The sequence below is a fragment of the Schistocerca cancellata genome, chromosome 4 (genome assembly GCF_023864275.1).
Source record: "Schistocerca cancellata isolate TAMUIC-IGC-003103 chromosome 4, iqSchCanc2.1, whole genome shotgun sequence".
Lineage (NCBI taxonomy): Eukaryota > Metazoa > Arthropoda > Insecta > Orthoptera > Acrididae > Schistocerca > Schistocerca cancellata.
Window position 1 is genome coordinate 500,581,961 of NC_064629.1, and position 26,699 is coordinate 500,608,659.

The 26,699-nt window shown below is 47.7% G+C and overlaps 2 protein-coding genes and 1 long non-coding RNA gene across 3 annotated transcripts in view; all 3 read left to right on the plus strand.

The window, feature by feature from the left end:
* LOC126183388 (uncharacterized) overlaps positions 1-6,250 on the plus strand; it is a 28,369-nt gene extending 22,119 nt beyond the window's left edge. The window contains exon 2 of the long non-coding RNA XR_007536728.1: positions 5,760-6,250. This is a non-coding gene — a long non-coding RNA (uncharacterized LOC126183388). The remainder of the gene's footprint in view (positions 1-5,759) is intronic.
* Positions 6,251-10,395: 4,145 nt separating this feature from the next.
* LOC126184289 (uncharacterized) lies at positions 10,396-10,902 on the plus strand. The gene has a single exon (XM_049926667.1). It carries the CDS (start codon positions 10,396-10,398, stop codon positions 10,900-10,902), a length of 507 nt encoding a protein of 168 aa, XP_049782624.1.
* A 14,919-nt stretch (positions 10,903-25,821) lies between these two features.
* Positions 25,822-26,280, plus strand: LOC126184290 (uncharacterized). Its single transcript, XM_049926668.1, has one exon. The coding sequence runs from the start codon at positions 25,822-25,824 to the stop codon at positions 26,278-26,280; it is 459 nt and encodes a 152-aa protein (XP_049782625.1).
* Positions 26,281-26,699: the final 419 nt, after the last annotated feature.

Genomic DNA, 26,699 nt, shown 5'->3' on the forward strand with positions numbered 1-26,699 from the left:
CCTTTAAATTATGAATTATTGAACCTGCACACATAAACAATAAAGCCTTAAATAAAGCATGAGCTAATAAATGAAAAAATGCAAGTTTTGGGTAACCCATAGCCAAAATTCTTATTATTAAACCAAGTTGTCTTAAAGTAGAAAGAGCAATAATTTTCTTCAAATCAAATTCAAAATTCGCCCCCAAACCAGCCATAAATATAGTTATACAACCAATTAAAAGCAAAAATCAACCACAATTATAAGTAACTAATATTGGTCTGAAACGAATTAATAAATAAACCCCAGCAGTAACAAGAGTAGAAGAATGAACCAAAGCAGAAACAGGAGTAGGAGCAGCCATAGCAGCAGGAAGCCAAGAAGAATTTGAGCTCTTTTAGTTATAGCAGCTAAAACAATTAATATAGTAATAAGCTATATTTCAAAAGAATTAGAAATAAAATCATAATTATAAATGTAATTTCAACCACCAAAATTTAATATTCAAGCAATAGAAATTAAAATAGCAACATCACCAATACGATTAGAAAGTGCAGTTAATATACCCGCACTATAAGATTTCACATTTTGGTAGTAAATAACAAAACAATAAGAAACTAAACCTAAACCATCCCATCCTAATAAAATTCTAATCAAATTAGGACTAATAATTAAAAAACCTATAGAAAGAATAAATATGAAAACAATAATAATAAAACGATTTATATTTTTTTCTCCAGATATATAGTCCTCTCTGTAATAAATAACCAAAGAAGAAATATATATAAAAAGACATAAAAATAAGAGACATTCAATCCAAAATTAAAGTCATAAAACCATAGAACCATGTAAATTGAAAAGTTCTCATTCAACAAAAACTCTATAATCAATTATTAAATAATAAATACCCAAAATAAAAATTATAGTTCTAGAAAAAAATAAAGAAAAAAACTAAAAAATCAACTAGAAAACAAATTCATGGCCTAAGATGAAAAAATTCATATCATTGATTCCACAAAACAACATTTTTAATTAAAATACTTAAGCAACCTAAAGAAAAAAATACTCCCCCTTTAAACAAAGAATATTTAAAGGCAATCAATGTAAAAGTAAAAGATGATATTCACGAAAATAACCAAGAGAACAAGTACAAACACCAGAATAATAATTACCATGCTGAGAATAAGAATACATGTATAAAGTATAAACAGCTCTAAAAAAAGACAAAAAAATTAAAGCAAAGAATCTAAAAGAAGATCAAGACATAATTCTATTTAATAATCTAAGTTCACCTACCAAATTTAAAGAAGGAGGAGCAGCTATATTATATGATCTCAAAAGGAATCATCATAAAGCCATTCTTGGTATAAAATTAATTATACCCTTGTTAATTAATAATCTTTGTCTACCTAAATGCTCATAAATAATATTAGACAAACAAAATAAACCAGAAGAACACAAACCATGACCAACCATTAAAGAAAGAGAACCTATTCAACCCCATCAATTCATAGTCATCAATCCTCCAATAACTATTCTTATATGAGCAACAGAAGAATATGCAATTAAAGACTTTAAATCAACCTGACAAAAACAAATAAATCTAACAATAACCCCACCAGATAAACCTAAAGACAATCAAAAATAATTAAACTTTAAACCCAAATAAGAAATAACCTTCATAACACGAAAAATACCATAACCACCTAACTTTAATAAAACACCAGCAAGAATCATTCTACCTGAAATAGGGGCCTCAACATGAGCCTTAGGAAGCCATAAATGAACCAAAAATATTGGCATCTTAACTAAAAAAGCAAGAATTATAAACACATAAAATATAAAATAATAAGAACCAAACTCAACCAATAAAGGAAAATATAAAGTATTAGAAAAATCATAAAGCCTAAATAAAACTAATAATAAAGGCACTCTAGCAACCAAAGTATAAAAAAATAAATAAACACCAGCCTGTAAACGTTCAGGTTGATAACCTCAACCTAAAATCAAAAGTAAAGGAGGAACTAATCTAGCATCAAAAAAAAATTTAAAAAGAAAGAAGACTCAATCTAGCAAACGAACAATAAAGCGTAATCATTAAAATTAAAACTATAAAGACAAAAAAATTAGAATGATAAGAACTTAAATAAACTGAACCTCTAGCCGTAATTATTAAAGAACAAATCCAAAAACTAAGCAAAATCAAACTAAAAGAAAAATAATCAATACCAAAATAATATCTAATCATATTCAAATCTGCATATGAATAAACACAAATCATAAAAACAAAACTAGACATAAACATTAAAGAATGAACCAACCATCAACAATTGTTAACCAAACAAAGAGGGATCAAAAAATAGTTATAAATAAATACTTTAACATAAAGATAAACCAAAAGAATTAAAAAAATCATTACCATGTGAACGAATTATTGAAACTAAAATAGAAAGACCTAAAGCACCTTCACAAACAGAAAAAAACCAAAAAAATAACAGGAAAAAATAATCATAATCAAACTCAATAAGAAAAACAATAATTAATATAAATAAAGAAAGAACAATATATCCTAATCTCAAAAGACCCGTTAATAAATGCTTAAATTTAGAGGAAAAAACATAAACAACAGCAAAATAAATCAATAAAGAAGTAAAGACAGAGAATATAAACATTTGTTTTAATAGTTTAAAAAAAAACGTCGGTCTTGTAAACCGGAAATAACTCCAGCCCCCACTTTTAAAACTTCAGAGGTGAAAAAGCTTTCCATCATCGGTCCCCAAAACCGATATTTTTAATAAACTAACCCTTGAAATGATCAAAATAATAATTATATCACTATCAAATGTAATAAATATTAATTTTATTAAATTAAGACACCCAATATCAATAATGCTTTTCATTACCCTACAAACTTTTCTAGTCGGGCTAATAACAGGAACAATAATGGAAAGATATTGATTATCATATATTTTATTTTTAACGTTTCTTGGTGGTATATTAGTTCTATTTATTTATATTACGAGAATTGCATCAAACGAAATATTTCAAACTAAATTAATTACGATAATTATTACCTTAACAGTATGAGTATTTATTATATCAATATTAATTATTCTAGATATAACAATATTTATAGACTTTTTCAAAAATACTGAAACTATAAATATTGATAATTCAATTAATTATCAAGAAATAACAATATCTTTAGAAAAACTATATAATAGTCCAACATTTATTATTACAATAATAATAATAATTTATTTATTTTTGGCATCATTAGCAGTTGTTAAAATCACCAATATTAACCAGGGGCCTATTCGTAAAATAAGATAATTCACTAATGAATAAACCCTTACGATTAAGACATCCTTTACTTAAAATCATTAATAACTCTTTAGTTGATTTACCTGCACCAACAAATATTTCATTTTGATGAAATTTTGGGTCCCTACTAGGACTATGTTTGGTAATTCAAATTGTAACCGGACTATTTTTAGCTATACATTATACATCAAATATTGAAATAGCATTTAGTAGTATAGTTCACATCTGCTGAGATGTAAATAATGGTGGAATTTTTCGAACCTTACACGCAAATGGAGCTTCTATATTTTTTATTTGTATTTATTTACATGTAGGACGAGGAATTTACTACGGATCTTACATATACATACACACCTGAATAATTGGTACAGTAATTCTATTCTTAGTTATAGCAACCGCATTTATAGGATACGTTTTACCTTGAGGTCAAATATCATTCTGAGGTGCGACAGTAATTACTAATTTATTATCAGCAATTCCATATTTAGGAACAGATTTAGTTCAATGAGTATGAGGAGGGTATGCTGTTGATAACGCAACATTAAACCGATTCTTTACATTCCATTTTGTACTACCATTTATTATTGCTGCAATGGCAGCAATTCATTTATTCTTCCTTCACCAAACAGGGTCTAAGAACCCCTTAGGCCTAAATGGAAATATTGAAAAAATCCCATTTCACCCATACTTTACTTTCAAGGACTCTATTACATTTGTATTAATAACATCATTATTAATTATATTGTGCTTGATTAATCCTTACCTCCTAGGGAATCCAAATTATTTTGTACCTGCTAATCCATTGGTAACTCCCGACCATATTCAACCAGAATGATATTTCTTATTTGCATATGCAATTCTATGATCAATCCCTAATAAGCTAGGATGTGGTATTGCATTATTCTTATCAATTAGAATCTTAATAATTTTACCATTTTATAATAAAAGACCATTTCGAGGTATTCAATTCTATCCTATTAATCAGATTTTATTCTGAATTATAGTAGTTGTTGTATGCTTATTAACATGAATTGATAAACGACCTGTTGAAGAACCTTACATTATAACAGGACAAATCTTAACAATTATCTACTTTACATACTTCTTAATTAATGTACATATTGCAAATGCATGAAATAAACTAATTAAGGAATAATAAGTTAATTAGCTTAGGAAAAGCATTTGTTTTGAAAACATAAAACTAGAAGTTTAACTCTTCTATTAACTTTTCTTAAAAAATTTCACTAAATAAATGAAATAAATAAAATCTTTAAACCGACAAAGAAAATAAAAAAATTTAAAGATAAAGGCAAAAAACTCTTTCAAGCAAAGTACATTAACTTATCATAACGAAAACGTGGTAATGTCCCCCGAACTCAAATAAAACCAAAGGACATAACAGCAAGCTTAATAAAAAATATAAAAGAATAAAAATCACCACCTAAAAAAATTAAAGCTAATAATATTCTTATAAAAACAATTCTTGTATACTCAGCTAAAAAAATTAAAGTAAAACCGCCTGCACCATATCCAATATTAATACCTGAAACTAACTCAGATTCACCTTCGGCAAAGTCAAAAGGAGTACGGTTAGTTTCAGCTAAACAAGAAGCAAAACAAGCTAAGGCTAAAGGAAAAGAAATAATAATAAATCAACAATAAAGCTGATAATTTATAAAATCAAACATGTTAAAACTACCAATTAAAATAATTAAAGACAATAAAATTAAAGCCAAACTAACTTCATATGAAATTGTTTGAGCAACAGAACGAAGAGAACCTAGTAAAGAATAATTTGAATTAGAAGACCAACCAGCAATTATAACAGTATAAACACCTAATCTAGTACAACATAAAAAAAACAAAAATCCATAAGAAAAAGAACATATATAAGTTAAGTAAGGGAAAATTACTCAAACAGCCAAGGAAATTATTAAATTAAAAACAGGAGAAAAATAATAAAGTAAATAATTAGATATAATAGGAATTGGCTGCTCCTTACAAATTAACTTAATAGCATCACTAAAGGGTTGAGGAATTCCTACAAAACCTACTTTATTTGGGCCCTTTCGAATTTGGATGTAACCTAAAACCTTACGCTCTAATAAAGTTAAAAAAGCAACACTAATTAAAACACAAATAACTAATAAAAGAAAATTCAAAATACACATAAATAAATCATAAAGTATCAATACTATTTGTAGAAAAAATCTACATAAATGAGTTCTAAATTCAACACATTAATCTGTCAAAATAGTAATTTAAATAGTATTAATCAATAAAATAAAAAATATTTCAACCATATGGTCCTTTCGTACTAATATGAATTAATAATCTTAGGATAGAAACCGACCTGGCTCACGCCGGTCTGAACTGAGATCATGTAAGAATATAAAGGTGAACAGACCTAATTACTGGGCTACTGCACCCAAAATTTTTCTTAATCCAACATCAAGGTCGCAATCTGCTTTGTCGATATGAGCTCTCAAAAACAATTACGCTGTTATCCCTAAGGTAACTTAATCTTATGATCATAAATTATGGATCAAAACAACAAACATAAATAAATGATATAATAATGAAGAGTTTATTTATTCTTCATGTCACCCCAACAAAACATCATCATTAAATATGGAATGACAAACAAAAAACTATATAAAAACAAAATCTTAAGCTCTATAGGGTCTTCTCGTCCTAAAGAAAAATTTAAGCCTTTTGACTCAAAAGTTAAATTCAAATATTTATTAAGAGACAGTTGATTTCTCGTCAAGCCATTCATTCGAGCCACTAATTAAGAGACTAATGATTATGCTACCTTTGCACGGTCAAAATACCGCGGCTCTTTAAAAATCTGCTCAATGAGCAGGCCAGACCTCAAAGTATTTTCAAGAGGACATGTTTTTGATAAACAGGCGGAAATCAATTTTGCCTAGTTCCTTATAATAAATTCACATGGTAAAAATTATATACAAATAAATATACTAATTCTATCATTATTACAAAAATTTTAAAATTAAATAAATAATCTTAATGAAAAACCTAAAATAATTATAAAATCAAAATAAAAAATAATGAACTAAAATGTAATCTTAGAGATAGCTGATTTAAAGCTTACTATTATATTTTATAAAACAAATTATAGGTTATTAACTTCAAAGCTTATCCTCTAAAGAATAAATAAGTTAATATTTATACTTAAAAAATTAAATAAAAACAATTATCTTCAAAAAATTAAATTTTTTCTTAAGAAACTAGATATCTTGGGAAACGATTAACATCTCATTTCTATAAATAATTTAATAATAATTATGATACATTAACTATAAATTATTTATAAATCAACCCAAATCGAGACAAGTAAAGTAAATATTAAAATTTTGATAAACCCTGATACAGAAGGTACAATAAATAAATTCTGCTTTTAAAAATTTAAAATAATATTTCATAAAACAATTACATTACCAATAAACTATAATCTAAAAAATCAATTTTACAAAAAGACTAAGACATAATTCGACAAAATTATTTTTATTAAATAATTAAATAAACAAAAAATAAATATAATAAAATAAATAATCAAGATATCCTGATTTGCACAGAAAAATTTTCAGTGTAAATGAAACACTTTACTAATAAGTTATATCTTGAAACTCTTGCTAGATACACTTTCCAGTACATCTACTATGTTACGACTTATCTCATCTAAATTGAAGCTAAATTAAAACAATAAAGTAGAATAATCAATAATGAGAGCGACGGGCGATGTGTACACACCTCAGAGCCGATATCAGTTAAATTAAATAAATTAAATTACTATCAAATCCAACTTCATTAATAGTATTTCACCATCAAATCCGTTATAAACAAAAATCTATTGTAACCCACCTCCTCTTAACTATAAGCTGCACCTTGACCTGAAATATTTTATAATTATAAATCTTGAGAATTATAACTCTAAAAAGATTCTCTGATAATGGAGATATACAAACAAATAAATTAAGTAGAGTAAATCGTGTACTATCAATCACGGGGTAGGTTCCTCTGAATGGAATGAGATACCGCCAAATTCTTTGGGTTTAAAGACCTTAAATAATAGTACCCTGGTAAATATAATTAACATTTAAAATAATAGGGTATCTAATCCTAGTTTATTATTTAAATTTCACAGATTCCTAAAAAGAGCTATAAATAAATTTTAACATTTCTTCTTACAAATTTATATTTTATTCCTAAAAATATAAACAACTGTTTTAACCAATAATATTCACTTGTATCAATCATATAACCGCGGCTGCTGGCACGAATTATGCCGATACTAAATCAATTGCTTATCCAAAATCACTTGATAATTAAATCAAATTACTGAAAAATAGAACATTTAGTTTAACAACACTTACATATAATACAAAGAAAAAGTGAATAAAAAAGCAAGAATAAAACTTTTGCAAACAAAATAAGAAATTCAAAAATTTATAAAATTAAGAAAAAATAAAAGATTCAAATATTTAAAGAAAAAAAAAGAAAAAAAACACAAATACTGACAAAAAAAAGAAACGCACCCTCGAATGACCATAACAACTTCTCTATTATATATAAATAAAGATTAATATGGAACATGCATACCAATAAATGTATTATATTCTTTCTTATTTAATCTTTCTTTTCACTAATAGTAAAGAAAGATTAAATAATATAATAAATATATTTTATACAATTACGTAAATTAATGTAATATTTTATTAATATAAAATTAATTTTACATTAAGTTAACTTAAATATTAATTAGTTAAATAACTTAATTATAGAGAATATATTTAATTATATTATTATAATTAATATAATTATCTATATTAATATAATATTTTATATTTAATAACATAAATTATATTTATTATATCCAATTATAATAATATTTAATATTAATTTACATATTATTATATAATTTATAATATAATAACCTATTTTAAACTAAAAACATAAATAGCTATAATCCTAGGTAAATAAATGTATTAAAATAATCATTTAATAATAATAAAATTACATTATAGGTATTTAAATTTAATTAAATGTAATATATTACTATAAATTATTTATTATATATAATATATACTCAAATTATCCGAACCGAGATAAATTAATTAGAAATAACCAAAATAATTCATAAACAAATTAAAAAAATTTTTTTAATTTATATATTAAATATAAATGAAGTGCCTGATTAAAGGGTTACCTTGATAGGGTAAATCAAGTAATTAAAAATTACCTTCATTAAAAATTACATAAGACAGAATTAAACTACCTCCTTTAGTATCAAAAACTAACATGCATCATACACCTTAATGTAAAAAGGTAAGCTAAACAAGCTAATGGGTTCATACCCCATTTATAGAGGTATCAATCCTCTCCGTTTTAATGACCAACAACTCTACAAAACTTCTCTTCCTATCAACAATAATGATAGGAATGGTCCTGTCCATTTCATCAAACTCCTGATTTGGAGTTTGAATAGGACTTGAGATCAACTTACTTTCATTTATTCCGCTCCTAACAAGAAATAAAAATATAATAATAAATGAATCATCAATTAAATATCTTATTGTCCAAGCAATAGCATCGACAATACTATTATTTTCAATTTTGCTGATTCAAATAAAATATCCAATAGGATGAGAAACAGAATTTATTCCATCAATAATAATCGGATCTAGATTATTATTAAAGATTGGGGCTGCACCTTTTCATTTCTGGTTTCCCGAAGTAATAGGAGCTTCAAGATGACATAACTGTTTAACACTAATAACATGACAAAAAATTGCCCCAATAATGGTGTTATCTTATTGTATTCAACTAAGAACTTCCGTTTGAACAATTATCATTCTAAGAATTATTATTGTGGCAATAGGTGGTTTAAATCAAACATCTCTACGACAACTTCTAGCATATTCCTCAATTAGACATTTAGGGTGAATAATTAGATCTCTAACAGTTAGAGAAAACATCTGAGAACTATACTTTATTATTTACTCACTATTAAGATTAATTATGGTCTTATTATTTAAGCAAATAAATCTATTTTTTTAAAACCAAATTTATTCAGCCAGAAATATAAAAACTGAAAATAAATTCATACTATTTTTATCTCTTCCATCCCTATAATCAAGGAGGACGTGGAGGGAGCATGGCCAGGTGGAGGGAGCAGGGCCAAGTGGGGAGACATCCATCACATGCTGGGGGGGGGAAGGACGAAGGGGCGGGGCCGTTTTGGGGGCTGAGGAGGTGGTGGTGCGACTATGGCGTTTGAGGGCAGCTGAATAGTGAGTGGTGACATGCGGGACAGGAGCCACGGGGAGGTGGCAGGAAGTGGCAAGTCCCGGCGTGGATGCAGAAGCCAGGGCCGGAGATAGCGATGGTGAGGGCAAAAGGGATGACAGAGATGAATTCGATGGTGAAGGTGGGGGTGAGGGCTGGGTACAGGCAGTGGCCTGTCGAGCCACCACCCTAGCAAGGTAGGAACAAAGACAGGAAAGGACGAAGGGTAGAGAGGAAAAAAGGGAACAGACAAAAACGGACGACAACTGGGCCGAAGTCCCTCGCTGCTGGCGCAGGCATGAGGCGTCTGCTGGCAGGAACGCTGGCTGGCAGGAACGCTGGCTGCCAGGAGCATTGGCTGGCATGAATGCTGGCTGGAACGCTGGCTGGCAGGAACACTGGCTGGCTGGAGCGCTGGCTGGCAGGAGCACTGGCAGGCAGGAGCGCTGGCTGGCAGGAATGCTGGCTGGCAGGAACGCTGGCTGGCAGGAATGCTGACTGCAACGCTGGCTGGCAGGAACACTGGCTGGCAGGAGCGCAAGCTGGCAGGACCGCTGGCTCGCTGGAGCGCTGGCTGGCAGGAACGCTGGCTGGAGGGAATGCTGGCTGGTAAGAATGCTGGCTGGCAGGAACGCTGGCTATCAGGCTGGCAGGATTGCTGGCTGGCAGGAACGCTGGCTGGCTGGAAAGCTGGCTGGCAGGAACGCTGGATTGCAATAACACTGGCTGGCAGGAACGTTGGCTGGCAGGAACACATTCCAGGGGGAACGCTAGCTGGCAGGAATGCTGGCTAAAAGGAACGCCGGCAGGCAGGAACGCTGGCTGGCAGGAACACTGGCTGGGATGAATGCTGGCTGCCATGAAGCCTGGCTAACAGCAATGCTGTTTGGCAGGAACGCTGGCTGGCACGAACGCTGGATGGCAGAAATGCTTGCTGGTAGGAATGGTGGCTGTCAGGAGCACTGGCTGGCAGGAACGCTGGCTGGAACGCTGGCTGGGAGGATCACTGGCTGGCACGAGCGCTGGCTGGCAAGAGAGCTGGATGGCAGGAGCGCTGGCTTGCAGGAACGCTGGCTGGCAGGAACGCCGCCTGGCAGGAACGCTGGCTGGCAGGAACTCCAACTGGCAGAAAGGCTGACGCAGGAATGCTTGTTGGCAGCAACACTGGCTGGCAGGAACTCTGGCAGGGAGGAATGCTGGCTGGCAGGACGGCTGGCTTACAGGAACGCTGGTTGGCAAGAACGCTGGCCGGCAGGAACGTTGGCTGGAAGGGTACGCTGCCTAACATAAACACTGGCTGGAGTAACGCTGTCTAGCAGGTACAATGGCTGGCAGGGAAGCTCTCTGGCAGTAACGCTGGTTTTCAGGAATGCTGGCTGGCAGGAACGCTGGCTAACACAAACGCTGACTGGCAGGATATCTGGCTCTCAGGAACACTGGCAGCCAGGAACGCTGGCTGGAAGGAAAGCTGCCTGGCAGGATATCTGGTTAACCGAAATGCTGGCTGGCAGGAACGCAGGCTGGCCGGAACGCTGCCTGGCAGGAACGAAGGCTGGCAGAAATGCTGCCTGGCACGATGGCTGGCAGGAACTGTGGCTGGTGGGACCGCTGGCTGGCAGGAACGCTGGCTGGCAGGAACGCCGGCTGGCAGGAACGTTGGCTGGAAGGAACTCTAACTAACAGAAACGCTCGCTGGCAGGAACGCTGGCTGGCAGGAACGCTGGCTGGCAGGAATGCTGCCTGGCACGATGGCTGGCAGGAACTGTGGCTGGTGGGACCGCTGGCTGGCAGGAACGCTGGCTGGCAAGAACGCCGGCTGGCAGGAACATTGGCTCTAAGGAACTCTAACTAACAGAAACGCTGGCTGGCAGGAACGCTGGCTGGCAGGAACGCTGGCTGGCAGGAGCGCTGGCTGGAAGGAACTCTCGCTGGCAAAAACGGTGGCTGGCAGCAACGCTGCTTGGAACACTTGCTGGCAGGAACACTGGCTGTTGTTAGCGCAGGCTGGTAGGAGCGCTGGGTGGGAGGAGTGCTGGCGAATAGGAGCGCTGATTGGCAGGAACGCAGGCTGGCATGAATGCTGGCTGTTAGGAACGCTGGCAGGCAGGAACCCTGGCTGGCAGGAACGCAGGTTAACAGAAACGCTGACTGGCAGGATTCTGGCTGCAGGAATGATGGGTGGCCGGAACGCTGGCTGGTAATATCGCTGGCTGCGATGAACGGTGGCTGGCAGGAATGCTGGCTAACAGGAATGCTGGCTGGCTGGATTGCTGGCTGGCAGAAATGCTGGCTGGCAGGAACGCTTGCTGGATGGTACGCTGGTTAGGAGGAATGCTGGCTGGCAGGAGTGCTGGTTAACAGTAACGCTGGCTGGAGGATTGCTGGCTGGCAGGAACGCTGGCTTGCAGGAACGATTTCTGGCAGGAACACTGGCTGGCAGGAACGTTGGCTGGCAGGAACGCTGGCTAACAGGAACGCTGGCTGTCAGGAACTCTGACTGGCAGGGACACTGGCTGACAGTAACGCTGGCTGGCAGGAACGCTGATTGGAAGGAAAACTTAGTGGGAGGAACGCTGGCTGGCATGAGCGCTGGCTAACAGGAACGCTGGCTGGCAGGGTCGATGGCTTGCAGGACCGCTGGGTGGTAGGAATGCAGGCTGGCAGGAAGGCTGGCTAACAGGAACGCTGGTTGGCAGGAACTCTGGCTGGCAGCTATGCTCGCTGGCAGGAGTGCTGCCTATTAGAAATGCTGGCTGGCAGGAACGCTTGGTAATAGATACGCTAGATTTCAGGATTGCCGGCTTGCAGGAACGCTGGCTAGACCTCTTGCTGGCAGGAACACTATCTGGCACGAACGCTGGCTGGCAGGAGCGCTGGCTGGCAGGAGCGGTGGCTGGCAGGAACACAGGCTGGCAGGAACGCTGGCTGACAGGAACGCTGGCAGGGAGGAATGCTGCCTGGCAGGATGGCTGGCTTTCAGGAACGCAGGTTGGCAGGAATGCTGGCTGGCAGGAATGCTGGCCGGCAGGTACGCTGCCTAACAGAAGCAATGGCTGGGAGGAACTAAGTCTGGCAGGTACGATGACTGTCAGGGAAGCTATCTGGCAGTAACGCTGGCTTTCAGGAATGCTGGCTGGCAGGAACACTAGCTGGTAGTAACGCTGGCTGGCAATAACGCTTGCTGGCAGGGACGCTGGCTGGCAGGAACGCTGGCTAGCAGCAACCCTGGCTGGCAGGGATGCTGGCTGGCAGGAACACTGGCAGGTGGGAGCACTGGCTGGCAGGAGCGCTAGCTTGCAGGAGTGCTGGCTGACAGGAGCGCTCCCTGGCAGGAACGCTGGCTGGAGGGAACGCTGGCTGGTAGGAACGCTGGATGGCAGGAGCGCTGGCTGGTGGGAGCACTGGCTGACAGGAACGCTGGCCGACAGGAATGCTGGCTTTCAGTATAACTGTCTTGCAGGAACACTGGCTGGCTGGAACTCTGGGTGACAGGAATGATGGCTGGCAGGAACGCTCTCTGGCAGTAGCGCTGGCTGGCAGGAATGCATGCTATCAGCAACGCTGGCGGCAGAAACGCTGGCTGGCAATAATGCTGACTGGCAGGAGCGTTTGCTGGCAGGATCGCTGGCTGGCAGGAACACTGGCTGGGTGGAATGCTGGCTGGCAGGAACGCTGGGTGGCAGGTAAGCAGGCTGGCAAGAACTCTCGCTGGCAGGAACGCTGGCTATTAGAAATGCTGACTGGCTGGCAATAATGCTGACTGGCAGGAGCGTTTGCTGGCAGGATCGCTGGCTGGCAGGAACACTGGCTGGGTGGAATTCTGGCTGGCAGGAACGCTGGGTGGCAGGTAAGCAGGCTGGCAAGAACTCTCGCTGGCAGGAACGCTGGCTATTAGAAATGCTGACTGTGGCTGGCAGGAATGATGGCTGGTTAGAAAGCTCTTTATCAGTAACGCTGGCTGGCAGGGACGCTGGCTGGATGGAACTCTGGCGGCAGGAACGCTGTCTAACGGAAAAGTTGGCTGGCAGAAATGCAGGCTGGCAGGAACGTTGGCCGTCAGGAACGCTGGCTGGCAGGGACGCTCGCTGGCAGGAACGCTCGCTGTCAGGAATGCTGGCTGGGAGTAACGCTGGCTGGCAGGAACGCTTGGCGGCAGGAACGCCAGCTGGCCGGTACAATGGATCAGAGGAATGCTGGCTGAAAGGAAGTCTGGCTAACAGGAACGCTGGTTGGATGGTACGCTGGCTGGCAGGAAAGCTGGGTGGCAATAACGCTGTCTAACAGAAACGCGGGTTGGAAGGAATTCTGGCCAGCTGGAATGATGGCTGGCAGGAATGCTCTCTGGCAGTAAGGCTGGCTGGCAGAAACGATAGCTGGCGGGAACGCTGGTTAACGGAAAAGCTTGCTGGCAGGAGAGCTGGGTGGCAAGAATGCTGTCTAGCAGGAATTCTGGCAAGCAGGAACGTTGGCTGGCAGGAACACTGGCTAACAGGAACGCTGGCTGGCAGGAACGCTGGCTGGCAGGGTCGCTGGCTGGTAGTAATGCTGGCTGGCAGAATCGCTGGTAGGAAGGAAAGCTTTGTAGGAGGAACTTTGGCTGGCATGAACGCTGGCTAAAAGGAACGCCGGGTGGCAGGAACGATGGACGGCAGGACCGCTGGCTGTGAGGAATGCTGGCTGGCAGGAACGCTTGCTAATAGAAACGCTAGATATCAAGATTGCTGGCTGGTAGGAACGCTGGCTCGACCTCTGGCTGGCAGGAAAATTATCTGGCACAAGTGCTGGCTGGCAGGAGCGCTGGCTAGCAGGAGCGCTGGCTGGCAGGAGCGGTGGCTGGCAGGAACACTGGCTGGCAGGAACGCTGGCTGGCAGGAACGCTGGCCAGCAGGTACGCTGCCTAACAGAAACACTGGCTGGGAGGAACTCAGTGTGGCAGGAACGATGGCTGGCAGGGAAGCTCTCTGGCAGTAACACTGGCTGGCAGGAATGCGGGCTGGCAGGAACACAGGCTGGCAGAAACGCTGGTTGGCAGGAACGCTGGCTGGATGTTACGCTGGCTAGGAGGAATGCTGGCTGGCTGCAACGCTGGCTAACAGGAACGCTGGCTGGAGGATTGCTGGCTGGCAGGAACACTGCCTGGCTGGAGCGCTGGCTGGCGGGAGCGCTGGCTGGCAGGAGGGCTGGGTTGCGGGAGCGCTGGCTGGCAGGAACGCTAGCTGGCAGGAATGCTGCCTGCAATACTAGCTGGCAGATACGCTTCCAGGAATGCTGGCTTTCAGGTACACTGGCTGGTGGGAGCGCTGGCTAGCAGGAACGCTGGTTGGCATGAACGCTGGCTGGTAGGAACGCTGGATGGCAGGAGCGCTGGCTGGTCGGAGCACTGGCTGGCAGGAACGCTGGCCGGCAGGAATGCAGGGTTTCAGGTTAACTGGCTAGCAGGAACACTGGCTGGCAGGCACTCTGGCTGGCAATAATGATAGCTGGCAGCAACCCTCTCTGGCAGTAACGCTGGCTGGTAGGAATGCGGGCTGGCAGTAACGCTGGCGGCAGAAACGCTGGTTGTCTGGAATGCTGACTAGCAGGAGTGCTTGCTGTCAGGATTGCTGGGTGGATGGAACGCTGGCTGGCAGAACGCTGGCTGACAGGTGCGCTGCCTGGAACACTGGCTAAGAGGAACGCTGGCTGGCAGAAACGCTGGCTGGCAGGAACGCTTGCTGTCAGGAACGCTGGCTGTTAGAAATGCTGCATGGCAGGAACTAAGGCTGGCACGAAGGATGGCTGGCTCGAAAGCTCTCTCGCAGTAACGCAGGCTGGCAGGAACGCTGGGTGGCTGGAACTCTGGTGGCAGGAACGCTCGTAAACGGAAAAGTTGCTGTTAGAAATGCTGGCTATCAGGAACTGAGGCTGGCAGGAATGATGGCTGGCTGGAAAGCTCTCTGGCAGTAACGCAGGTTGGCAGAAACGCTCGCTGGCAGGAACGCTCGCTGTTAGCAATGCTGGCTGGGAGGAACACTGGCTGAACGGAAGGCTGGCTAACAGGAATGCTGTTTGGCAGGAACGCTGGCTGGCAGGAACGCTGGCTGGCAAGAACACTGGCTGGCAGGAACGCTGACTGGCAGGAAACACTAGCTGGTAGTAACGCTGGCTGGCAATAACGCTGGCTGGCAGGGACTATAGGTGGCAGGAACGCTGGCTGGTAGGAACCCTGGTTGGCAGGAACACTCCCTGGCAGGAATCTGGCTGGTGGGAATGCTGGCTGGCAGGAGTGCTGGATGCTGGAGTGCTGGCTAGCAGGAGCGCTGACTGGCAGGAATGCTATCTGGCAGGAATGCTGCTTATTAGGAACGCTGGCAGGCAGGAACGCCAGGTGGCCAGAACGCTGGCTGGCAATATTGCTGGCTGTGACGGGCGCTGGCTGTCAGGAATGCTGGCTAACAGGAATGCTGGCAGGCTGGATCGCTGGCTGGCAGGAATGTGGCCTGCAATACTAGCTGGCAGATACGCTGCCAGGAATGCTGGCTTTCAGGTACACTGGCTTTTGGGAGCGCTGGCTAGCAGGAACGCTGGTTGGCATGAACGCTGGCTGGTAGGAACGCTGGATGGCAGGAGCGCTGGCTGGTCGGAGCACTGGCTGGCAGGAACGCTGGCCGGCAGGGATGCAGGCTTTCAGGTTAACTGGCTGGCAGGAACACTGGCTGGCAGGCACTCTGGCTGGCAATAATAATAGCTGGCAGGAACCCCCTCTGGCAGTAACGCTGGCTGGCAGGAATGCGGGCTCTCAGGTACCCTGGCGGCAGAAACGCTGGTTGGCTGGAATGCTGACTGGCAGGAGCGCTTGCTGTTAGGATCGCTGGCTGGATGGAACGCTGGCTGGCAGGAGCGCTGCCTGGCACACTGGCTCAGAGGAACGCTGGCTGGCAGAAACGCTGGCTGGCAGGAACGCTCGCTGTCAGGAACGCTGGCTGTTAGAAATGCTGGATGGCAGGAACTGAGGCTGGCAGGAATGATGGCTGGCTGGAAAGCTCTCTCGCAGTAACGCAGGCTGGCAGGAACGCTGGCTGGCTGGAACGCTGGCGGCAGGAACGCTGGTAAACGGAAAAGTTGCTGTTAGATATGCTGGCTGGCAGGAACTGAGGCTGGCAGGAATGATGGCTGGCCGGAAAGCTCTCTGGCAGTAACGCAGGTTGGCAGGAACGCTCGCTGGCAGGAATGCTTGCTGTCAGGAATGCTGGCTGGGAGGAACACTGGCTGAACGGAAGGCTGGCTAACAGGAAAGCTGGTTGGCAGGAACGCTGGCTAATAGGTATGCTAACTGGCAGGAATGCAGGCTAACATGAACGTCGGCTGGCAGGAACTCTGGCTAGCCTGAATGATGGCTGACAGGAACGCTCTCTGGCAGTAACGGTAGCTGGCAGGAGCGCTGGATGGCACGAACGCTGGCGGGAGGAACGCTGGCTGGCAGCAATGCTGTCTGGCAGGAATGCTGTCTAACAAGAATGCTGGCTGGCAGGATTTCTGGCTGGCAGGAACGCAGGCTGGCATGAACACTGGCGGGCAAGAACGCTGACCGGCAGCAGTGCTGGCTGGTAGAATCGCTGTCTGGCATGGAAGCTTTCTCGGAGGAATGCTGGCTTTCATGAACGCTGGCTAACAGGAACTCTGGTTGGCAGGAACACTGGCCGGCAGGGAGGCTGGCTGGCAGGATTGCTGGCTGGCAGGAACGATGGCTGGCAGAAACGCTGGCTGGCAGGAACACTTGCTGTTAGTAATGCTGGCAGGCAATTACACTGGCTGGCAGGAACGGTGGGTGGCAGGAACGTTGGCTGGCAGGGACGCCGGCTGGCAGGAACCCTGGCTGGCAAGAACGCTGGCTGGCAGGAACGCTGGCTGCGTGGAACACTGTCTGGCAGGAAACTGCCCAACAAGAACGCTGGCTGGCAGGATTGCTGGCTGGGAGGAACCCTGGCTCTCGGGGCACTGGCTGGCAGGAACGCTGGCTGGCAGTAACGCTGGCTGGCAGGAACTGTTTCCGGCAGTAATGATGGCTGGCATACGAGAATGATGACTGGCAGGAAAGCTGGCTGGCAGGAACGCTGGCTGGCAGCAACGCTGGCTGGCAGGAACGCTGGCTGACAGGATCTCTGGCTGGCAGGAATGCTGGCTGGCAGGAACGCTGGTTGGGAGGAACGCTGACTAGCAGGAACGCTGGCTACGAGCAATGATGTATGGCAGGAATGCTGACTAACAGGATTGCTGGCTGAAAAGAATGCTGGCTATCAGGAATGATGGCTGGCAGGAAATCTGGCTGACAGGAACGCTGGCTGGCAGGAACGCTGGCTGGCAGGAAAGCTGGCTGTTTGGAATTCAATCTGGCAGGAATGCTGGCTTGCCGGTATGTTGGCCGGCAGGAGCAGTGTTTGGAAAGAACGCTGGCTGGCAGGAATGCTGGCTGACAGGAACCGTGATATGCAGGAACGCTGGTTGGCAGGAATGCTGACTGGCAGGAACGCTGGCTACAAGCAACGCTGGCTCTCAGGTCCGCTGACTAACAGGAATGCTTTCTGGAAGAAATGCTGGAAACAGGAATTATGGCTGGCAGGATAGCTGGCTGGCAGGAACGCTGGCTGGCAGGAATGCTGGCTGGCAGGATCGCTTGCTGGCAGGAATGCTGGCTGGCAGGATCTCTGGCTGGCAGAAATGCTGGCTGCCGCGAATGCTGGCTGGCAGGAATGCTGGCTGGCAGGATCTCTGGCTGGGTGGGAGGAACGCTATCTGGATGGAACGCTGGCTCTCAGGAACTCTGGCTGGCAAGAACGCTGGCTGCCAGGAAGCTGGGTGGCAGTAACTCTGGCTACCAGGAACGCTGGTTAACTGGAACACTGGCTGGCAGGAGCGCTTTCTGGCAGGAACGCTTGCTCGCAGGAATGCTGCCTGGCAGGAATGCTGGCAAACGGGAATGCTGGCTGGCAGGAACGCTGGCTGGCACGAACGCTGGTTGGCAGGAACGCTGACTAGCAGGAACGCTGGCTACGAGCAACGCAGGCTATCATGAACGCTGATTAACAGGAATGTTGACTGGAAGGAACGCTGGCTAACAGGAATGGTGGCTGGCTGGAAATCTGGCTGGCATTAACGCTGTCTGGCAGGAACGCTGGCTGGTAGGAACGCTGTCTGGAAGGATCTCTGGCTGCGAGGAACGCTGGCTGGCATGAATGCTGGCTGGCAGGAACGCTGGCTGGCAGGATCTCTGGCTGGGAGGAACGCTGTCTGTAACGAACGCTGGCTGGCAGGAACTCTAGCTGGCAAGAACGCTGGCAGCCAGGAAGCTGGCTGGCAGTAACTCTGGCTGCCAGGAACGCTGGTTAACTGGAACACGGGCTGACAGGAGCGCTGGCTGGCAGAAACGCTGTGAGGCAGTGACGCTGGCTGGCAGGAACGCTGGCTGGCAGGAACGCTGGGTGGGAGGAACGCTGGCTGGCAGGAGCGCAGGCTCGCAGGAATGCTGGCTGGCGGGAACGCTGGCTGGCAGTAATGCTGGCTGGCAGGAACTCTGGCTGGAAGTAACGCTGGTTGGCAGAACCGCTGACTGGTAAGAGCGCTGGCAGGAAGGAACGCATTCTGGCAGGAACGCTGGCTTGCAAGAAGGCTGGCTGCCATTAACCCTCCCTTCCAGTAACGCTGGCTGGCAGGAACGCTGGTTGGCAGGAACACTGGCTGGCAGGAACGCTGACTGCAGGAATGCTAACTACGATGAATGGTCGTTGGCAGTAACGCTGGCTAACAGGAATACTGGCTAGGAGGAACGCTGGCTGCTAAGAATCCTGGCTGGCAGTAACGGTGGCTGAGGAATGCTGGCTGGCAGGAACGCTCTGCCATGAATGCTGGCTGATAGGAACTGTGGCTGGTAGTAACGCTGACTGGCAGGCACACTGGCTGGCAGGAACGCTGGCTGGCAGGTATGCTGGCTGACAGGAACGGTGGCTGGAAGGAACGCTGGCTGGCAGGAACGCTGGCTGGAAGGAACGCAGGTTGGCAGTCATGCTGCCTGGCAGGTACGCTGGCTGGCAGGAATGCTGGCTCGCAGTAACGCTGCCTGGCAGGAACGCTGGCTGGGAGGAACGCTGTCTTTTAGGAACGCTGCCTGACAGGAAGGCTGGCTGGCATGAACGCGGGTAAGGAGGAACGCTGGGTGGCAGGAACGCTGGTTAACTGGAATGACGGCTGGCAGGAATGCTGGCTGGCAGGGTGGCTGGCAGGCTAGAACGCTGGCTTACAGGAGTGCTGGCTGGCAGGAACTTTGTTTAACAGGATCCCAGGCAGGTAGGAACGCTGGCTGGCTGCATCGTTGGCTGGGAGGAACGCTGGCCAACATGATTGCTGGCTGGCAGTCACGCTGGCTGACTGGAATGCTAGTTGGCAGGAACCCTGGGCGGTACTAACGCTGACTGGCAGGAACACTAGCTGCCAGGAACTCTGGCTGGCAGCAACGCTGGCTGGAAGAAACGCTGGTTGGGAGGAACGCTGGCTGGCAGGAGCGCTGGCTGCCAGGTAGTCTATCTGGCAGGACTGCTGTCTGGCAGGGAGGCTGGCTGGCAGGAGTGCTGGCTGGCAGGAACGCTGGCAGGCAGAACACTGACTAGCATTAACGCTGGCTGCCAGGAATGCTGCCTGGCAGGAACGCTGTCTGGCAGGATCTCTGGCTGCCAGGAACGCTGGCTGGCATGAATGCTGGCTGGCAGGAACGCTGGCTGGCAAGATCTCTGGCTGGGAGGAACGCTGTCTGGAAGGAACGCTGGCTGGCAGGAACTCTGGCTGGTAAGAACGCTGACTGCCAGGAAGCTGGCTGGCAGTAACTCTGGCTGCCAGGAACGCTGGTTAACTGGAACACTGGCTGGCAGGAGCGGTGGCTGGGAGGAATGCTGGCTGGAATGACTGCTGGATGGCAGGAACGCTGGCTGGCAGGATCTCTGGCTGGCAGAAACGCTGGCTGGATGGAACGCTGGCTGGCAGGAGCGCTGCCTGGCACACTGGCTCAGAGGAACGCTGGCTGGCAGAAACGCTGGCTGGCAGGAACGCTCGCTGTCAGGAACGCTGGCTGTTAGAAATGCTGGATGGCAGGAACTGAGGCTGGCAGGAATGATGGCTGGCTGGAAAGCTCTCTCGCAGTAACGCAGGCTGGCAGGAACGCTGGCTGGCTGGAACGCTGGCGGCAGGAACGCTGGTAAACGGAAAAGTTGCTGTTAGATATGCTGGCTGGCAGGAACTGAGGCTGGCAGGAATGATGGCTGGCCGGAAAGCTCTCTGGCAGTAACGCAGGTTGGCAGGAACGCTCGCTGGCAGGAATGCTTGCTGTCAGGAATGCTGGCTGGGAGGAACACTGGCTGAACGGAAGGCTGGCTAACAGGAAAGCTGGTTGGCAGGAACGCTGGCTAATAGGTATGCTAACTGGCAGGAATGCAGGCTAACATGAACGTCGGCTGGCAGGAACTCTGGCTAGCCTGAATGATGGCTGACAGGAACGCTCTCTGGCAGTAACGGTAGCTGGCAGGAGCGCTGGATGGCACGAACGCTGGCGGGAGGAACGCTGGCTGGCAGCAATGCTGTCTGGCAGGAATGCTGTCTAACAAGAATGCTGGCTGGCAGGATTTCTGGCTGGCAGGAACGCAGGCTGGCATGAACACTGGCGGGCAAGAACGCTGACCGGCAGCAGTGCTGGCTGGTAGAATCGCTGTCTGGCATGGAAGCTTTCTCGGAGGAATGCTGGCTTTCATGAACGCTGGCTAACAGGAACTCTGGTTGGCAGGAACACTGGCCGGCAGGGAGGCTGGCTGGCAGGATTGCTGGCTGGCAGGAACGATGGCTGGCAGAAACGCTGGCTGGCAGGAACACTTGCTGTTAGTAATGCTGGCAGGCAATTACACTGGCTGGCAGGAACGGTGGGTGGCAGGAACGTTGGCTGGCAGGGACGCCGGCTGGCAGGAACCCTGGCTGGCAAGAACGCTGGCTGGCAGGAACGCTGGCTGCGTGGAACACTGTCTGGCAGGAAACTGCCCAACAAGAACGCTGGCTGGCAGGATTGCTGGCTGGGAGGAACCCTGGCTCTCGGGGCACTGGCTGGCAGGAACGCTGGCTGGCAGTAACGCTGGCTGGCAGGAACTGTTTCCGGCAGTAATGATGGCTGGCATACGAGAATGATGACTGGCAGGAAAGCTGGCTGGCAGGAACGCTGGCTGGCAGCAACGCTGGCTGGCAGGAACGCTGGCTGACAGGATCTCTGGCTGGCAGGAATGCTGGCTGGCAGGAACGCTGGTTGGGAGGAACGCTGACTAGCAGGAACGCTGGCTACGAGCAATGATGTATGGCAGGAATGCTGACTAACAGGATTGCTGGCTGAAAAGAATGCTGGCTATCAGGAATGATGGCTGGCAGGAAATCTGGCTGACAGGAACGCTGGCTGGCAGGAACGCTGGCTGGCAGGAAAGCTGGCTGTTTGGAATTCAATCTGGCAGGAATGCTGGCTTGCCGGTATGTTGGCCGGCAGGAGCAGTGTTTGGAAAGAACGCTGGCTGGCAGGAATGCTGGCTGACAGGAACCGTGATATGCAGGAACGCTGGTTGGCAGGAATGCTGACTGGCAGGAACGCTGGCTACAAGCAACGCTGGCTCTCAGGTCCGCTGACTAACAGGAATGCTTTCTGGAAGAAATGCTGGAAACAGGAATTATGGCTGGCAGGATAGCTGGCTGGCAGGAACGCTGGCTGGCAGGAATGCTGGCTGGCAGGATCGCTTGCTGGCAGGAATGCTGGCTGGCAGGATCTCTGGCTGGCAGAAATGCTGGCTGCCGCGAATGCTGGCTGGCAGGAATGCTGGCTGGCAGGATCTCTGGCTGGGTGGGAGGAACGCTATCTGGATGGAACGCTGGCTCTCAGGAACTCTGGCTGGCAAGAACGCTGGCTGCCAGGAAGCTGGGTGGCAGTAACTCTGGCTACCAGGAACGCTGGTTAACTGGAACACTGGCTGGCAGGAGCGCTTTCTGGCAGGAACGCTTGCTCGCAGGAATGCTGCCTGGCAGGAATGCTGGCAAACGGGAATGCTGGCTGGCAGGAACGCTGGCTGGCACGAACGCTGGTTGGCAGGAACGCTGACTAGCAGGAACGCTGGCTACGAGCAACGCAGGCTATCATGAACGCTGATTAACAGGAATGTTGACTGGAAGGAACGCTGGCTAACAGGAATGGTGGCTGGCTGGAAATCTGGCTGGCATTAACGCTGTCTGGCAGGAACGCTGGCTGGTAGGAACGCTGTCTGGAAGGATCTCTGGCTGCGAGGAACGCTGGCTGGCATGAATGCTGGCTGGCAGGAACGCTGGCTGGCAGGATCTCTGGCTGGGAGGAACGCTGTCTGTAACGAACGCTGGCTGGCAGGAACTCTAGCTGGCAAGAACGCTGGCAGCCAGGAAGCTGGCTGGCAGTAACTCTGGCTGCCAGGAACGCTGGTTAACTGGAACACGGGCTGACAGGAGCGCTGGCTGGCAGAAACGCTGTGAGGCAGTGACGCTGGCTGGCAGGAACGCTGGCTGGCAGGAACGCTGGGTGGGAGGAACGCTGGCTGGCAGGAGCGCAGGCTCGCAGGAATGCTGGCTGGCGGGAACGCTGGCTGGCAGTAATGCTGGCTGGCAGGAACTCTGGCTGGAAGTAACGCTGGTTGGCAGAACCGCTGACTGGTAAGAGCGCTGGCAGGAAGGAACGCATTCTGGCAGGAACGCTGGCTTGCAAGAAGGCTGGCTGCCATTAACCCTCCCTTCCAGTAACGCTGGCTGGCAGGAACGCTGGTTGGCAGGAACACTGGCTGGCAGGAACGCTGACTGCAGGAATGCTAACTACGATGAATGGTCGTTGGCAGTAACGCTGGCTAACAGGAATACTGGCTAGGAGGAACGCTGGCTGCTAAGAATCCTGGCTGGCAGTAACGGTGGCTGAGGAATGCTGGCTGGCAGGAACGCTCTGCCATGAATGCTGGCTGATAGGAACTGTGGCTGGTAGTAACGCTGACTGGCAGGCACACTGGCTGGCAGGAACGCTGGCTGGCAGGTATGCTGGCTGACAGGAACGGTGGCTGGAAGGAACGCTGGCTGGCAGGAACGCTGGCTGGAAGGAACGCAGGTTGGCAGTCATGCTGCCTGGCAGGTACGCTGGCTGGCAGGAATGCTGGCTCGCAGTAACGCTGCCTGGCAGGAACGCTGGCTGGGAGGAACGCTGTCTTTTAGGAACGCTGCCTGACAGGAAGGCTGGCTGGCATGAACGCGGGTAAGGAGGAACGCTGGGTGGCAGGAACGCTGGTTAACTGGAATGACGGCTGGCAGGAATGCTGGCTGGCAGGGTGGCTGGCAGGCTAGAACGCTGGCTTACAGGAGTGCTGGCTGGCAGGAACTTTGTTTAACAGGATCCCAGGCAGGTAGGAACGCTGGCTGGCTGCATCGTTGGCTGGGAGGAACGCTGGCCAACATGATTGCTGGCTGGCAGTCACGCTGGCTGACTGGAATGCTAGTTGGCAGGAACCCTGGGCGGTACTAACGCTGACTGGCAGGAACACTAGCTGCCAGGAACTCTGGCTGGCAGCAACGCTGGCTGGAAGAAACGCTGGTTGGGAGGAACGCTGGCTGGCAGGAGCGCTGGCTGCCAGGTAGTCTATCTGGCAGGACTGCTGTCTGGCAGGGAGGCTGGCTGGCAGGAGTGCTGGCTGGCAGGAACGCTGGCAGGCAGAACACTGACTAGCATTAACGCTGGCTGCCAGGAATGCTGCCTGGCAGGAACGCTGTCTGGCAGGATCTCTGGCTGCCAGGAACGCTGGCTGGCATGAATGCTGGCTGGCAGGAACGCTGGCTGGCAAGATCTCTGGCTGGGAGGAACGCTGTCTGGAAGGAACGCTGGCTGGCAGGAACTCTGGCTGGTAAGAACGCTGACTGCCAGGAAGCTGGCTGGCAGTAACTCTGGCTGCCAGGAACGCTGGTTAACTGGAACACTGGCTGGCAGGAGCGGTGGCTGGGAGGAATGCTGGCTGGAATGACTGCTGGATGGCAGGAACGCTGGCTGGCAGGATCTCTGGCTGGCAGAAACGCTGGCTGGCATGAATGCTGGCTGGCAGGAAAGCTGGCTGGCAGGATCTCTGGCTGGGAGGAACGCTGTCTGGAAGGAACGCTGGCTGGCAAGAACTCTGGCTGGCAAGAACACTGGCTGCCAAGAAGCTGGCTTGCAGTAACTCTGGCTGACAGGAACGCTGGTTAACTGGAACACTGGCTGGCAGGAGAGCTTTCTGGCAGGAACGATGCCTGGTAGGAACGCTGACTGGTAGGTACGCTGGCTATGAGGAACGCTCACTGGCAGTAATGCTGGCTAACAGGAAGGCTGGCTGATAGGAACGGTGGCTGGCAAGAATTCTGGCTGGCAGGCACGCTGGCTAAGAGGAATGCTGGCTGGCTCGAACGCTTTATAACAGGAATACTGGCTGGCAGGAAAACTGGCTTGCAGTAACGGTGCCTGGCAAAAATGTTGAACTCTGGCTGGGAGGACGTTGGATGGCAGGAAGGCTGGCTAAAAGGAATCCTGGCTGACAGGAACGCTGGCTGGCAGGAACGCTGACTGGCAGAAACGCTGGCTAATAGGAATGCTGGCTGGAAAGAACGCTAAGTAACAGGAACTCAGACAGGCAGGTACGCTGGCTGGCAGAATCGCTGTCTGGCAGGAACGCTGGCTAACAGGAACGCTGGATGGCAGGTACGCTGGCTGACTGGAAAAACGGGTGGCACGAACGCTAGCTGGCATTAACGCTGACTGGCAGGAACGCTGGCTGGCTGGAATTCAGGCTGGCAGGAACGCTGGCTTGCAGGTATGCTGGCTGGCAGGAACGCTGGCTGAGGAATGCTCGCTGGCAGGAACGCCTCTGGCATGAATGATGGCTGACAGGAACTGTGGCTGGCAGGAACGCTGACTGGCAGGAACGCTGGCTGGCAGGAACTCTGTCTGGCTGGGTCGTTGGCTGGCAGGAACGCTGGCTGGCAGCTATGCTGGCTGGCAGGAACGCTGGCTGGCAGGAATGCTGGCTGGCAGGATTGGTGTCTCTGGGTGGCAGGAACTTTGGCTGGCAGGTACGCTGGTTGACTGGAACCAGGGCTGGCAGGAACGCTGGCTGCTGGGAACGCTTGCTGGCAGGAATGGTGGCTGGCAGAAAGCTGGCTGGCAAGAACGCAGGCTGGCAGGAATGCTGGATGGGAGGAACAATGGCTGCACAAAACGTTGGCTGGTACGAAAGCTGGCTGGCAGGAACGCTGCCTGGCATCAACGCTGGCTGGCAGGAACGATGGATGGCAGGAACGGTGGTTGGCAGGAATGGTGGCTGGCAGAAACGCGGGCCGGAAGGAATGCTTGTTGGCTGTAATGCTGGCTGGCAGGAACGCTGGCGAAAAGGAACACTGGCGAAAAGGAACGCTGGCTGGCAGGAATGCAGGCTGGCAGGAACGCAGCCTGCAGGAACGCAGGCTGTCAGGAACGCTGGCTCGCAGGAATTCTGGCTGGCAGGAATGCTGGCTAACAGGAACGCTTGTTGGCAGGAACGCTGGCTGGCAGGAAGGCTGGCTGGCTGGAACGCTGACTGGCAGGAACGCTGGCTATGAGGAACGCTGGCTGGCAGGAACGGTGGTTAACAGGAATGCTTTCTGGCAGGAACGCTGTCTGCCAGGAATGCTGGCTGGCAGGAACCGTGGCTGGCAGGATAGCTGGCTGGCAGGATCGATGGCTTTCAGGAACGCTGGCTGGTAGGAACGGGGGCTGGCAGGAACTCTGTCTGGCTGGGTCGTTGGCTGGCAGGAACGCTGGCTGGCAGCTACGCTGGCTGGCAGGAACGCTGGCTGGCAGGAATGCTGGCTGGCAGGATTGGTGTCTTTAAGGAACGCTGGCTGTGAGGAACGCTGGTTGGAAGTAACGCTAGCTGGATGGAACGCTGGATGGATGGTACGCTGGTTGGGAGGATTGCTATCTGGGAGGAACTTTTTTATTTATTGATTGCCATATTATAGACCTGTTACGTGATGTT

Bases quoted from the DNA above. Each gene is read 5' to 3' on its own strand.
- LOC126184289 (XM_049926667.1), top strand. From the start codon at position 10,396: ATGCTGGCTAAAAGGAACGCCGGCAGGCAGGAACGCTGGCTGGCAGGA.
- LOC126184290 (XM_049926668.1), top strand. From the start codon at position 25,822: ATGGTGGCTGGCAGAAAGCTGGCTGGCAAGAACGCAGGCTGGCAGGAA.